The sequence below is a fragment of the Chelon labrosus genome (genome assembly GCF_963514085.1).
Source record: "Chelon labrosus genome assembly, chromosome: 8".
Lineage (NCBI taxonomy): Eukaryota > Metazoa > Chordata > Actinopteri > Mugiliformes > Mugilidae > Chelon > Chelon labrosus.
Window position 1 is genome coordinate 29,969,774 of NC_140358.1, and position 16,597 is coordinate 29,986,370.

Below are 16,597 nucleotides of genomic sequence, written 5' to 3' on the forward strand. Positions count from 1 at the left end.
AATAATCATAGAAGGACACAATAAACTGATATGAAACGAATAAAATGCAACGAAGAGGAGAAGATGAGCAGCAAAGAGACACTGAAATGAAAACTAAAACGACGACAGACACCGTGGTCACATGTTGACGGCTGCAGATGATGAAGAACACAGAGAAGAGCCTGGTCACAGTACATGACTTCATCCTGCAGGGGGCAGCCAATCAGACACCAGCACCAACACTGACGAACATGAAGAGGATGAAGAAGGAACCAGTAGACACTAGTTCCTGTCAGATGGTTCTCACTAGAACTCAGTTCTCTGTCAGGTGGATCTGATCATGACTCTATGATGGTGGAACCAACACATGGTTCTTGTAACAATCCTGTTTCTTCCATCCTCCATCTTTTCTTCCTTTCTTCATCCATCCTGTCTCTCCCCTCCGCCCTCCTCCCTCCATCTCCTGCGTTACCACGGGAACGAGCAAAGAGGCGGAGCAGCAGTTTATGAACTAACATGATGTCACATTGATTTCTGCATGTTGACTCTGACGAATGAGTTTCCTTTAAACATGTATGTGTGTGTGTGTGTGTGTGTGTGTGTGTGTGTGTGTGTGTGTGTGTGTTTCAGAGGCTCATGAATTAGCCATGACAGGCTGACAGACGCCTGGGGAGCTATTTAACACAAACACACAAACACTGAAAGACACACACCATCACAAACCCTCTCTGTTATCACACACACACACACACACACACACACACACACACACAACATGTGTGTTAATGGTGATAAGCTGCAGTTATTTAAAGTTAAAGGAGGTGACGCTGTCACTTTAAATCAGAGCTCAGACACAATAATATAATTAATTAAATTCTGAATTTATTTTGAAAGAAACAATCGATTTAGTTTAACCAGATTAAATGTTGTTTAATCTGAAAACATCAGCTGTGAATCATAAAATCTGCCTCTAAAGAAAGAAAGAACTGAAATGTGAACATGTCGCCCCCTGGTGGCCGTTTGTAACATAGGTGTAATGCCCCGCCCCTCCATAAGCCCCGCCCCCTCCAACGTTAAGTAAGGAGAGACAAAAGTGTCAAAGATGCAGCTTGGAGGCTAAGAAGCTAGGAAGAGCTACTGCTAGCTGGTGAGCTGGGAGGATCTGAAGTGAGGAGGAGTAACATTAACATGAGAGGACTATCAGTTAATGAATTACAATGATTTGATTCCATTTATTTAATTATTTAACTGACTAACCTCACTCTCTCCTTTGGGTCTCCGAACGACTCTCGGAGTCGGGAGAAGTCGGGGTAGAAGTGGACGGACGGAGAGACGACCTCCAATAGACCCGCCTGAATCTCTGCAGGAAAACTGAAGAAGAGACGGAGAGTCAGAACAAACAAACAAACAAACAAACAACAGTAACTGAGGATCCGGTTTACCTGGGAACGTCATGTGATCCAGAAATGAACTCTGAGTTTTATCAGATGTAAAGCTTCAAGTTAATATCAGACATTTTACTTGGCTAGGAAGCTAATAAGAGCTACTATTAGCTCAGAGGCTAGGAAGCTAATAAGAGCTACTATTAGCTCAGAGGCTAGGAAGCTAATAAGAGCTACTATTAGCTCAGAGGCTAGGAAGCTAATAAGAGCTACTATTAGCTCAGAGGCTAGGAAGCTAATAAGAGCTACTATTAGCTCAGAGGCTAGGAAGCTAATAAGAGCTACTATTAGCTCAGAGGCTAGGAAGCTAATAAGAGCTCCAACTTGTTTTGATGTTGACTGAACATCTGAAAGAGCTGCAGACACAGCACACAGCACACACCAGACAAACCAGAGTCACAGATGAAATGTGAAGTATGGTTGGTAGCTTTACTTGGACATGTCCCACTGGTGCAGGACTCAGATGACCCCTGCTATTATTAGAAACTACCAGGTGTCCCCAGGCAGAACTAGTCCTGTTCTAACAAACATAAAGATAAAGGTGAGGAAGGCGTCCATTAACAGGCTGCACACACACACTCCCATCTGTTCACACCCAGGACCACATCAAACACCACACACACATCTGTCTGTTACCGTAGTAACGGCATCCCATCATCATACACGTGGACTTACAGGTGCTTCAGGTTGTCTGCTACACTGCTGGCGTACTGCTGGTCAGCCTGACAACACAAACAGTTTACACATCATTAACAGAACAGGAAACATCAGATGGTGTTCAGGTGTTTACAACCTTTTAAATCTCTTTAATTTTAAATCTCTCCAGACACATGTTTGGGTTTCTACTCAGATGTCTGCGTCCATCACATACTCTGAAGTTCTTCTAATGGATTAAACTTTGTGTTTTGAAGAAGAAATTAATTAGAACTTAACTCTAGGAGTTTAATTCTGTGTCTGGACCAAAGAGTTGCTAAGAGAGAAAGAGCTACTGCTAGCTGGGAGGCTAGGAGGAGCTACTGTTAGCTGTGAGGCCAGGAGGAGCTACTGTTAGCTGTGAGGCTAGGAGGAGCTACTGCTAGCTGGGAGGCTAGGAAGAGCTACTGCTAGCTGGGAGGCTAGGAGAAGCTATAGTTAGCTGGGAGGCTAGGAGGAGCTACTGTTAGCTGGGAGGCTAGGAGGAGCTACTGTTAGCTGGGAGGCTAGGAAGAGCTACTGCTAGCTGGGAGGCTAGGAGGAGCTACTGTTAGCTGGGAGGCTAGGAGGAGCTACTGCTAGCTGGGAGGCTAGGAAGAGCTACTGCTAGCTGGGAGGCTAGGAGAAGCTACTGTTAGCTGGGAGGCTAGGAAGAGCTACTGCTAGCTGGGAGGCTAGGAGAAGCTACTGTTAGCTGGGAGGCTAGGAGGAGCTACTGTTAGCTGGGAGGCTAGGAGGAGCTACTGTTAGCTGGGAGTCTAGGAGCAGCTACTGTTAGCTGGGAGGCTAGGAGGAGCTACTGTTAGCTGGGAGGCTAGGAGACTAGGAGGCTAGGAGTAGCCAATATATTAGGAACACGTGTCAGTTCAACAGTTCTCCAGATAGACAGCCAAGTTGAATCAACAGTTCTCTCAGATTTTAGAAGCTGAACACCAGAACCTCTTGCACCAAAACAAACTCGTTCTTCTATCTTTGTGAGGACCTTCCACTGACATAATGCACGCTCCAGCCCCCCCACCGTCATCACCTCATTGTAACCTTTACCCTGAACTGAGTCTGAACTGGTTTTAACCTCTACAAAGTTGTGGGGTTCAGAAAAATGTCCCCACAACACTAGTACTCTCCAAGACTGTGGCCCCCACAACATAACAGAAATGAGAACACACACACTTCCTCCTTAAACAACAACTTGAGCAATCAGTGACATCAGAGTTCAGCCTCTCGCTCCGGCCAATCAGAGCGCAGATGGACTCCCAGTGAGACCAATCATGTGGCTGTGCAGGTCACGCCGTGGTCACACATGTTTCCTGCTGCAGACTCTGTGGTTTGTTCTGGTGTCCTGGAGGTGCCAGCCGGGTGGAGCTTAGCGCCGCGCTAACGAGGAGCAGACGCAGTCAGAGCGGCTGGAGGATGAGGAGGCTTCTCACTCTTCACATTTAACGCGGCTAATATGGCTAATACGGCGTCCAGCGTCACGCTACGACACGTTTCACCGAACGGAAAGAAAAACTGAAAAACTTTCTCACACATTCAGAAACAAACAGACTTTTCTGTGGTTGTTGTTTGTGTTGATTTAGTTTCCTCGTCATGATTACAGGTTGATTAAATATCAGTAACAACGTAAACGTTTTCTAAATTAGCAAAGATTTCACTGAAACTAGAACTTTTATGAAGGCGGCCATTTTGGAAATGGTTGCCAAAAGTTGCTGAGTGCAGAGCCTGGATGAATCCAGCAGGGGGCAGATGACCAGGTTAATCAGGTTGATGACGTAGTGGAGTTATGATTAACACGTTATGGAACAACGTTTCCTCTTTGATTTTATTTGTGGTGTGTTTTACTGTTAGCTGGGAGGCTAGGAAGAGCTAGCGTGAAATCTTAAAATTACTGAGGTGGAGGCTTTAAATAAGTTGATTATTATAATCTTCTCTTGTGTTATATTTAAAATGTAAACAAAAAAAGACACAAACTCCCACTTTATCCTCCACCTGGCTTAGTTACTGTCTGCTCATCTGTCTGGAGGAGACTGATCATCGATTAAAGCTTCATCCTCTGTGTTAGACTGAGATCACGTTCTTGTGTCTGAGTTTAAATAAATAAACATCTTCAGATCTTTGTAGCTGGTGGTAGGAACCAAAATGGTGGACGGTGTTTCCTTGAGGAACTCTTCTCTGTTCTCCTGTTTTCAGCTCGTGGTCACAGTAAAATATTGATGACGCCACTTTGAACCAGTTACAATAGAAAATGAAACATCTTCTCAAAGAACAGGATTTATCTTCTGGAGTTTTCTAGATGTTCAGAGGATCTGTTCGTCTTCAGATCTGTAACATGCTCCAGTCATGTAATATTCACGCTACACGGCTCTCCACTTTATTTCTCTGGACGCTGAGAGGAGTTTAAACATTTTATCAGAGCAGAGCAAAAAAAACGACAAATGGAAACAGAGGTTAAAGGAAACGGTTCAGACTAGAACACGGAGGATCCTTCACCCTGACCAGACTCACCTCAGCGATGAGGACCACGATGACGCAGTCGTCCTTCTCGGCGGCGCTGAGCTCTGACATCAGGGAGCTGAGAGTGTCGGTCAGGTAGGAGTGGACCTCCCGCTTCACGCTGGGGACCCCCATCACTATGGAGACTATGGAGAAACCCAGCAAATACACAGAGCCCTCAGTCACAGTACAGAAGTGTTTCCAGGACATACACAGAGCCCTTTAGGTGATCTGGCATCAACAGGTATTAAAGAAGGCCAAAGGGAAGTTTCCAGGAAGTACACAGAGCCATTGCTCATTCAGTCCGTCTTTGTTTCATTTCCTGCTCTGATCTTTCACATTAAAAGCATCCAGGGTCTTTCTGGACCAGAGGTGTTTGTTAATTAACAGAAAGTCGTTCTATAAACTGAACCAGGCTGAACACACACAGACTTTGACTCAGTTTCTCTGTTTGGTTTCAAAGGTTTTACAAATAAATCAGATCTGTCACACAAATACAAGATAAACAACGTGTTTCTTCTTCTTCTTCTTCTTCTTTCTTGGTCGTTATCTCCGTCCCACTAACGTGTTTTACACAAACACATCCAACACTTTCTGATGTTCTCTCTGGTTCAGTCTGTATTTATGTATCTGTGGCCAGTGAACGTCATGAAATGTTTTACTAAGCAGAAAACACCCGTTAGAAACAGATTAAGGCTCCACACAGTGACCTTGGTCGGCCCGGCTGGTCGGAGGCGTTTGTTTTATTCTCCAGGAGGAGGCTGGGTGTCCCTGATGTTAACGTTATTGTCCATGTTGGTTCTTCTTTGTGTCTGTGAATGATTCTGCTCTGTCTGTTTTCTAGCTGTTATCTTTTGCTTCCATTTTTTGATAAGTGAACCTCTTCCTGTTTGTCCTTTAACTGGCCCTGACGCCTTATCTACAGTTGAACATTAGCAGGAATAAAAATAAACTCTAAACAGTCTCAGCTGTTCAGCTCCTGCAGAAAAGACTTGGTGCATTTCTTTAGCCATGGAAAAATGAGGAAGGTGTGATTGATTTTACCTCCGGTGCGTCCCTGTCCCAGGTGCACGGCGGGCTGCAGACTGTCCTCTCTGTTCAGCAGGTGAGGAAGATGATGGAAGATGGAGGGAAGCTGCAGCACGTTTTTGCTGCTGCTCACGTTCCACAGCTTCAGCCTCGTCTCCTCTGACGACACAAAAACACACCGAGTCAGGACGACAGGATAGATCAGAGCTATCAGAGCTATCAGAGCTACCAGAGCTATCAGAGCTACCAGAGCCAGACCAGTTAGGACTAGAGTATAAACCAGATTAACTCTGGACATGAAACATGGAGCCATAGCTGCCGTTCCTCTAACGTCCACTAGAGGCTCCACAGACGAGTCTTCAAGGATGCTGGGAGGTGACGCTCCTCTAAAAAGACAAAGTCATCAGGTCCATGTTCCTGACCCTGGTCTCCCTTTGACTCCTTGACTAGAACTGGACCAAGAGTTTAGAGAAATACCACAAAGGTTCTAGTAACAATAGAACCAGGCCCACTCTCCATCTGGACATGTGGAGAACCAAAGAACCCAAAGTGTTCCACGTTGGGTTCTTACCTCTTGAAAGTGAATCTGGCTACAAAATCCTCCTGATTCCACTACAGGAGGCAACGTACACACAATTCAACCTTTGGACATTTTATTTCTCCTGGACATCATCACATTCTACCATTGTGATCATTATACAATCCAGAAGAAGATGGAGATTTCCTCCATGTTGTTCACACATGGAACTCCCCAGGGGAACCAGTCACCAAGGCATGCTACATAGCAATGCTAAGCTAACTGTTACTACTAGATGCCTGTGTTGTGTAGTTATCTCTAGAACCTAGAACCAGGTTCTGCAGTTAGAAGGGTTTTGGTCTCACCTGTTTTAAAGTTCTGCAGAATCAACTCCATAACTGACAAATTAAAATCTGTCTGATAAATAAGGAAGAATAAAGGCTAGCAAGCTAGAGAGAGCTACTATTAGCTGGGAGAAGTTTACCTTTAACTCAAAGAAGCAGTTAAGTTGCCTAACACCTCCTAACCCAACACCTCCTCCATAAGCAGGAGACCATGAGTCTAACGTGGTGTGGGGAGGCTGACTGACCAGAGAGGCTGCTCCAGGTGCGGTTGATGTCTCTGAGGGCCTGTTTCTCAGCGATGGCCCTCTTGATCTCCTCCAGGACCAGGTTCAGCTCTTTGGAGCGTCGGAGGTTCTCCTGCTCGGCCGAGTGGAGGCGCTCCCTCAGCGCCAGGAACTCCCTCTGATAAATATCGACCACATCTCCTGTAGAGGGACAGAGGACGAGGGACGAGGTTACCAACGCAAACTGGGATGATTTTCTGTGTTGGTTGGAATAAAATAATTAACATCAATCAATCCATATAAAAAAAACAATTAACTAGCTTAATATGAAGCAGCATTATTTATCCACTGGTTTGAGACAACCAAACAGCTTTTAGCACAATCATCTACTATGCTCCAAATGAAGGATCTGATCATGGACTGGTCAGAACCCAACAGAACCAAGACCCACTGAGGATGCAACCATCAATCTGAAACCACATGTAGAGGTGAAGACGTCCTGACAAATTAAATAATATGTGTGTGATTTCAGTGAGTCAGACGCCTCACAGTTCATTATGTTCTATGATTTATATCATGTTGCCATATGGACACAAAGAAGGTTCATGGTTCTGAAACAGCAGAGGGCAGCGAACCATTGTTTTGACCAAGGAGGAGCTACTATTAGCTGGGAGGAGCTACCAACCGTCGTACATGCCGACCAGTTGGTCTACACCTGATTCATTCTAGAACAAAATATTTGTGGATTTGAATGTTCACACTAGATGAAGAGGTTCTCTCAGCTGATCTCTTTGCATCCTGACAAATCATATAATATGTAGATTAGCCCGTGCTGCCGGTGAACAAGAGTCCTCACAGATCAACATCTTTGACTTTTTGTATCATGTGGAAACAAAAAGGACAAAACTGTTCATGGTTCTGAAACAGAGTCAAGAATCAAGCTGTTTACTGTCGTATGCTGAGACCATACAATGAAATCCTTACTCTGCAAGTCTCCCTTACCAACAACACTAAACAAATAAGAAATATAAAACCTACAAAGAAGAAAATATTAAAAACAAGATGCCAAAGAAATCTGTTAAATTAAAAAGTGCTCTGTGCTTTGAGCTACAGATACAGAAGTGAGAATTGAGACAACAGAATATATTTGCACAATAATCTGCTGCTTAGATAAAAGATCTAAGATGTGTCAACACAAAACACAACCAGGACTCACTGAGGATCCACTCGTCCTCACTGGTTAAATAATACTGAACGTGTGTGCTCTGGTTGCGTGAGACTGTATTTCAGTACAGGACGTTTTTTTAGATTTAATAATCATTTCATTACTTTCATTTATTGCAGCGTTTGAGAATGAGAGTAAAACAGAGATGGACTGAAGCGTTGCAGGATTACTCTAAAGGCTCATCGACATCAACAGGTACAGAAAAAAAGACATAATCTGAGCAAAAACATGGAAATAAAAGACTAAATCCTTCATCTGCTGCAGTGAACATGGTCATCCCTCCATCATCCCTGGCTGGGTTAATGCTACAGGAAGGTAAAGCTGCAGTTAATCCCTGATGGACTCACGCATGCTTCTCCATTCACTTTATTCAGACGGTGGCGGGTCAGAAGATCTCTCAGTTTAACAGTGAACATTATCTGTTCATTAACGACGCTGGAGGTCAGACAGAGACGGGCCCTGTAACAGCAGAAATGGTTTTTCCTGGACGAGATCAGACTCTTTCAGACTCTCAGCTGAAGTTTAACAGCTGGAAAAGTAAAAACACTTTCCCATTTAGCTGTAATTATTCCTCAAAGCTCTCGTTAATGTAGAACAATAGTCACATCTGTTTGGCTGATAACTGAAGTGAATTAACGAGCCCACAACTCTCCTCGCTGATGAGTTTTTAATGATGCTCCTGCCCAGTTATTTATCTCCTCTGATGAAATAATCTCCTTCCTGCAGACGTCCGTCTGTTAAACAGCAAACTCTTGTTTTCCTGAACGCTGAAGGAAAACTACAGTTTCATTAGAGCTGCATAAAAGCCTCAGTTTTATTTATTAACACAACAACTTCACATTTAAAGGAACAGGTCAGCTTTCTGAAAATACTCAGAGCTGGAGCCACGATGTCATTAGCCTGGATTAGCTTAGCACAAAGACTGAACACTAGCAAAAGCTCCTAAAGACATATCAGAAACAAAGGGCGGTGTGATGTCTTCTTTATCGGGACCAAAATGCAGCACTTGAATGCACCATGGACTCAACAGCCAATCACCAGCTGGTACATAAATAACTCTTCATACCAGCAGGTGGCAGTAGTCTGGATTCATCATTCAAAAGAAGAAACAGGAAGTGCTACAATTAGCCAGTAAGCTAAGAAGAGCTAATATTAGTGTGGAGGCTAGGAAAGTAGGAGGAGCTACTGTTAGCTTGGAGGCTGCTAACCGTCGTACAGAGCCTCTTGGAGCTGATCGGTTGGTCGACGCTTTATTAAAGCTTCAATCTAAACAGAATCTAAAATCATCCTCATCCTAACATCAGACTGATTCTTCTCCCTGAAACTGAATGTTGGACGTTATGAGGACTCAGATTGATCAGGAGGCAGAGAGAGGAGAACCCAGATCGATAGATGGACGCTAACGTACTGTAATACCACCGCAGTGGTCAGGTTGACTCATACTGTAGTAATGTGAGTATAATAACATAAGAGGCAGTGATCACAGGTAATAATACCATCCAACCCACACTCACAGGATGAGTCACAGTTAATGGTCTTCTGGTTTTCAGCTAACAGCAGGAAGGAGGAGGTCTGGTGTAAATAAGTCCTGCTGCTCCTCACGATCAATAAACATTTAAAATCATCATCAGTCTGACGTCCACCGGCTTCAACAGCAGCTGCTGCTCTTCCTGTCAGGACTGTTTCTACCGTCGGTACCGATCAGCTTCATGTTTACTGGACAGATTACATATGGAAATAACAGCATCACTGTACACATGCTGATTATTATGGTCTGTGTCTTATTCTGATGCTGCAGCGTCAGCCTGAATGTCTCCTGCAGGGATCAGTCAAGGTGCCTCTTAAATTATCTTATTTTATATTTCATCACACTACGGGATTAATGTCATAGTTTAAAATGTTTTTAAAAGGCTGAAATGGATCTGTTGTTTCAGAACCATGAACAGCTATTGTTGACTTGTTGAGATCCAGATTTTGGAACAAGATGGAAACAGTTCATCTCTACCCTTATCCCTCTGTCTTTCCATTAGTTGATATTTTACGTCGTCACACCTCAGGCTCCCGTCAGTTTTATTAAGTTTCATTTAACTTTAACAACAGCTGTGAATCATTTCCACATCTGTCCTCCACAGTTTCGTGCTAATTAGAAAAGAAAACAAGTAAAACAGTTGTTATAGTTTTTACGTCATTTAAATTGTTGTAATACTGAAGCTCTTCATGTCTCCTGCTCTATGTTACTGATCATCCAGATAATCAGTCAATGATCAATAAACTCAAGTTTCTGCTGCTCGTTGGTGGAGCTCTAATGTTTCCTGGAGCTTTTCAGCTGCAGAGGAAATTCATTAGTTCTCTGTTTGAGGCAAATAAATCTCTGTGCAGCTGTAAAACTGAAACAGAAATCAGATTTCCACTGATCTGATCAGGCTTTTTGTACTAAATGAAAAACATTCTAGGAAATAATCTGTAATTTAAACCAAAGAGCAAAGTTTTGAGGCGGCTCCAGGAAATTATGAGTTTCCTTGTTGAGAGGAAAATGTGTCTTTAATGAGAGGGAGATAAATGAAGGAACAGTCAGATCTCTGCTGCTTCTGCCCTTTGAACCAAATTAACAGACATTAGACCTCGTTACCGGAGCCACACTGAATTATTATTATCATCAACGTCAGAAACCTCCAAACACAGTTAAACAATAACAGGAAGGAGCGACGGGAAGAGGAGCTGAGGTTCTCCTGCTGAGTCAGAGCGAAGGAAGGAAGTGAAGCTGAGTCAGCTGGACACGACGGGACGCTGGGGGTCCCAGGACGGCGTCCAGTCATCACCGACAAACTCAGATATAACACCAGGACTTTATCAGTGTCAGCAACAACAAACGACTCAAAAATATCTTTTATCTCAGGATCTGTGTTTCATCTGAGGTCAACCAGAGCAGAGACACCATCGTTTAAGACCTGATGATAGTTTGGTTCAAGATGTCTGATCGACAAAGAAACACAAAACTCTCTGTTTGTCTTCGTTTACTTCCCACTGAATTGTGGGAAATTCAACGACCGAGCGTCTGAAGGTCTGACTGGATCCAGAAGTAATCAGACGTAAAGATCAACTGATCAGAGGTTTAACTGTTACCATGGAGACCAGATCAGATGATGTGATCAGATGAGTTCACATCAGAACATCAACCACAGTAGAGGAGCATCACGTCTACTGGAACTGAAGAAGAAGAAAGAGGAGGAGGAGGAGGAGGAGGAAGGAGAGGAGTAGAGGGAGCAGTTGTAGTTGTAGTAGTATGTCCTCCTCCATGTCCTCCTCCTCCATGTCCTCCTCCATCTCCTCCTCCTTGTCCTCCTCCTCCATGTCCTCCTCCATGTCCTCCTCCTCCATGTCCTCCTCCATGTCCTCCTCCTCCATGTCCTCCTTCTCCATGTCCTCCTCCATGTCCTCCTCCAGTCCTGAATGTGTAGAGTCTTAGAAGACGACCAAGATGTCTCCACGTCGCCATCATCTCTGTCCACATTGATTCCATCTTGGTTCATCTAGTTTTTCTACCTCCATGTTTCTGTCCCTCACCTGATGTTGATTAGTAAAGGTTACCATGGTTACCACCACGTCTCCTAGAGTCCATCAGGTCTGAGAGGTTTTAATCTGATCCTAACTAGAGTCCAAAGTAGATGAAGACTCTTTAGTTTGTAGAAACTTCACAGCATCAAACACATCAACAGGTTCTGACAGCAGGAAATAAAAATGGAACTAAATGAACATCACAGATGTTTTTAGGTCAAAGACGAAGCAGCTTTTAGTCTGAAACTCAAAGTGAGTCCAGTCGTGACTAAACTAACGCACAGCGAGCTGCCTGTGGATTAATAATCCATCAGCAGCACTTACATTTGCTTTAATTCCAAACAGAGCTGAATGAACTCAATCCCCAGATGACTCCATGAACCTCTGCTCTGTCTTTCTATTAAACTCCATCATCGTCCAGATCCTCTGTTCTGTCTCTGGACGTCTGGATGGTAATGGAGAGACACTGAACAGGTTCCTAATCTGATCAGTGAGAAGAACAGTTCAACCTCTGGTCTAAACCAACCTGGAGCTAACAGATGGAAACAAGCCCAAAATAAACCTGATGGGTCCCGGAGCACATCCACATTAAACAACCCAACCCTACAACCCTCCCTCTGTCTCTGTATAATCTCTCCTTCTCTGGGTCCACCAGGATCTGGGTCTACCAGGATCTGGATCTACCAGGATCTGGGTCTACCAGGATCTGGGTCTACCAGGATCTGGGTCTACCAGAGGGACATGGTCTCCAAGTCCTCGAGGACCAGTTCAGTATATAAAGACAGACAGTGACCAGATGTCTCTGACGGTTGTTTGAGCCTCATCAGACTGAACCTTTTCATCCAGGAGATCAAACCTGGAGGAGACTCGCCCCCCGTCTGAACCTCAGCCCTCTGCTGCTGGTTATTAAAGATTCTTTGGAAACTTTGAGGAAAGTGAGTGTTCACACCTAGCCTGTGATTTAACACACAACGCCTGTAAAGTGAAGAACCCCCCCCCCCCCTCCATCTCCGTCCTCAGATAACCTTCTGCTGAATAAAACAACAACCTGATGGGTGAACTCCAGCGTCTTATCTCCACAGCTAATACCTGCCAGCGTGATAAGAGCTAAACACAAACGGTAGGAGCTGGAGCACAGCTTCAGTTTGAACAGCAGAACAAACCCAAACAAAGCGCTTTTCTTCTTTCCTTCCATTAATTCAAACAGATCAGAGCTGGAAGGAACATTAGCATCCGAGCCAGACGGGCCGAGGCAGCGGGACGGCCAAGAAAACAACAGAAAACATGAGAAGCTAAAGAGGCAGAAAGCTGTTAGGAGCATTAGCACGTTAGCCAAAAAAAGGCTGAATGGACGAGAAGAACAAAGACAGATTCAGCTTTTACCTCCAGATGGAGAAATGATGATGGAGGAAGAAAAAGAAGCGTCAGAGCCAGGTGTGTCTGTCAGGAAGCACAGAGCTCCTTCATGTCTCCCATCGTTTAGATGCAGGTGTCATCACGACACCTTGAAGAGACGACGGCGTCTGGTTTATAGACCAGTCTGGTTTATAGACCAGTCTGGTTTAAAGACCAGTCTGGCTTAAAGACCACGGGAAAATGAAAACCAAATGCTGAATGATTTCTTTCCATCTATTCATCCGTTCATCTATACATCTGTAAAAGACATCTGCTGGAGAACAAGAGAGGTTCAAACTGATGACCCAAAACATTATGACCACTCCCAGATGACTCTAGTCCTAGACCGGAAGGTTAAACTCATCTGAAGAGACCCAAAATAAACCAGGACTATCTCCAGAACCACCAGGTCCACATTCCTGACCCTGGTCTCTATGGAACCTGGTCTCTATGGTCTCTATGGACCCTGGTCTCCATGGACCCTGGTCTCTATGACCCTGGTCTCTATGACCCTGGTCTCTGTTGACCCTGGTCTCTATGGACCCTGGTCTCTATGACCCTGGTCTCTATGGACCCTGGTCTCCATGGACCCTGGTCTCCATGGACCCTGGTCTCCGTGGACCCTGGTCTCCATGGACCCTGGTCTCTGTGGACCCTGGTCTCCATGGACCCTGGTCTCTATGGACCCTGGTCTATATGGACCCTGGTCTCCGTGGACCCTGGTCTCTATGGACCCTGGTCTCTGTGGACCCTGGTCTCTATGACCCTGGTCTCTATGGACCCTGGTCTCCATGGACCCTGGTCTCTATGACCCTGGTCTCTGTGGACCCTTCGCTCTATGGACCCTGGTCTCTATGGACCCTTGTCTCCATGACCCTGGTCTCCATGACCCTGGTCTCTATGGACCCTGGTCTCCATGGACCCTGGTCTCCGTGGACCCTGGTCTCCATGGACCCTGGTCTCTCTATGGAGCCTGGTCTCTATGGACCCTGGTCTCCATGGACCCTGGTCTCCATGGACCCTGGTCTCCGTGGACCCTGGTCTCCATGGACCCTGGTCTCTATGGACCCTGGTCTCTATGGACCCTTGTCTCCATGACCCTGGTCTCCATGACCCTGGTCTCTATGGACCCTGGTCTCTATGACCCTGGTCTCTATGGACCCTGGTCTCCATGGACCCTGGTCTCTATGGACCCTGGTCTCCATGGACCCTGGTCTCTATGGACCCTGGTCTCTATGGATAGGTCAGACTTCAGTGTCAGTAACATTGTGTCTGATTAATTAGTGATCAACTAAAACATCTTCTAGATCAGATAGTAGAAAACACCCTGATAGCAATGATATCATTCTGAACTCATTCAGCAACCCCTTGACTAGAACTGGACCAAGAGTTTAGAGAAATACCACAAAGGTTCTAGTAACAATAGAACCAGGCCCACTCTCCATCTGGACATGTGGAGAACCAAAGAACCCAAAGTGTTCCACGTTGGGTTCTTACCTCTTGAAAGGGAATCTGGCTACAAAATCCTCCTGATTCCACTACAGGAGGCAACGTACACACAATTCAACCTTTGGACGTTTCCTCTTATCACAAACCCGATGCATCGAGGTACCAAAGAAGACTTGTTGTGTCTTTGCAATAATTCCACCTTTTAGGACAGAGACGTGTTTCTCTCATTTCATTTGGCTGCTGAGGGTAAAACCTGGTGTTTGGTTTCAGTCTGCATGACGCCTGAATGAACCGATGGCTGCTGATCGATCAGAGTATCTTCTAACAACATGACTTCATCGTAGGAACTGAGAGAGAGAGAAGCTAAAACCGTCTGAGCTCTGGTTTCAGTCGATGCGTTGAGTGGATTTGTGTTAATTTGAGCCTTTAGTCGATGCCTCTGTTTGTCTGAGAGCGTGTTGAAATGAACCAGAGTCATTATCAGCGTCGGACACTCTGAGACCGGACGGTCTGGCAGCGCTGGCATTTTTTCACATGTCACTTCCTCTCAATGTCAGCTGTCACATCCCATCAGAGCCGGGACAAAGAGACGAGACCGACAGGAATCTGTCAGAGAACATGAACTCGTTCCCTCCTTTTATTCCTGTTAGTCACACAGTCTGCTCCACATCACAACACTTCTTACATTCATCAGCTTCTATGCAGACGAATCATCTCACAAGGAATCAGCTGGAATAACTCCAGAGCCATATTTTTATGACATCCTGTCTAAACCAGTCTGAAGGATGGAGACTCTGGAGCCTCTGAACCTTGATCGGTCCGTCCTCCAGAAACCAGAGGAGATGCAGCTCTGTGCAGCTGACCAGGTTTAAACCGATGTCAGCTCCATAAATAAACTGTTAACATTAAATGATTCATTTCAGTTTCTGTTTCTGATCACAGGAACAGAAACCGTCAGTTCATCGGCCACAAGCAAAGAATAAATACAAGGTGTGAAGTTTAACATGGCCTGTGTTTAGCTGTCTTTCTGAGGACCAGTCAGTTAAAGTGGGACCAGCTCTGGATGGTACTGGACTATTTAGTTTTAACAGTAGGTGGCGCTGGCGTCTTCAACGCTGCAGCTTCTCCATCAAACCTGAACCTTCACATCTCAACCACCAAACTCAGTCCAGAGCATCTCTGTCCTGCGACAACGAGTCAGAAACATATGGACAGAGAAACAAAGAAAGACGAGACGAGACGAGACGAGACGGTGTTCAGGGTTTAAACCTCTTCTCTTCACAGACAGACAGATGGAGAGGTGGTTCTGGAGGACATCTCCCCTCATCTCTATGTTTGGTGTGTGTGTGTGATTGGAGGCGGTGGGAGCATCCTCCCGACTCTGTTGTCATGGTAACGGAGACGGGAGGATGCTGTGAGTGACAGACGGACCGACGGCCTCGGTCCATCGCTCTGTAACCAGACGAGATTCCTGCTTCTCCCTGCAGCTGTCTGATCCTCAACGCATCGCTGCCTCCTCCTCCTCCTCCTCCTCCTCCTCCTCAGACACTCTGCTTTGTTTTTAGCACACATGCTAATACGGTGGCCATGTTGGCAGCAGTAATCTGACCATCAGAGATAAAGGACGAAGACGCAGAGAAGAATCTAAAACCATGAACCTAATCAGTCTGATTGATTCATCTACAGATGTTTTTCCATTTGGTTTCTAAACTATGAGTATTGTTCCAAAGTCATGTCCGTGCTCCGTTTAGACCAACACAAAAGATTTTCATTCATGATGGAAACAACATCTTCTTCTTCTTCTTCTATGAACCTAATAACCACTGGTTCCTGGTTTCATTAAAGGACCAACGGTGAATTTACTTGTTTAGCATTTTAAACAGAAAATAAAATCAACTTTTTATTTTAAAGTCTAAAACCAAACTTTAAATACCAGGAAGTAGACGGGTCCTGTAGCACACAGAGAACTGTAAAGTTCCTGGTTCTGAATCAACATCAGATGGTGATGTAATCGATAAAGTTTTAGATCGATCTAACTCATTCCCCTCCTTTCTCTTGGAGACATTAATCTGCAGCATGGAGGACAGACGTCTTCCTGTCTTTATGATAATAGTTTCCGGTCTATCAGCTCTCAGATGTTTCTCTTATCCAGAGTTCATCCAGCCTCCACTTCCTCCTCAGCTCTGTTCCCACGCTGTTTACGTCCCAGACGTCTTCTGGAGGCAGAAAGTAAAGAGCCCCTCCCCGTGTCCATG

The 16,597-nt window shown here is 45.0% G+C and overlaps 1 protein-coding gene across 1 annotated transcript in view; it reads right to left on the bottom strand.

Moving 5' to 3' along the window:
- mgat4b (alpha-1,3-mannosyl-glycoprotein 4-beta-N-acetylglucosaminyltransferase B) overlaps positions 1 to 16,597 on the bottom strand; it is a 39,802-nt gene that overhangs the window by 9,996 nt on the left and 13,209 nt on the right. Inside the window, exons 2-6 of the mRNA XM_084550508.1 lie at positions 6,740 to 6,919; positions 5,649 to 5,792; positions 4,617 to 4,750; positions 2,097 to 2,143; positions 1,237 to 1,350 (exon numbers count right to left, since the gene is read on the bottom strand). Of these exons, the coding sequence (XP_084406634.1) occupies positions 1,237 to 1,350; positions 2,097 to 2,143; positions 4,617 to 4,750; positions 5,649 to 5,792; positions 6,740 to 6,919 (619 nt within the window). The remainder of the gene's footprint in view (positions 1 to 1,236; positions 1,351 to 2,096; positions 2,144 to 4,616; positions 4,751 to 5,648; positions 5,793 to 6,739; positions 6,920 to 16,597) is intronic.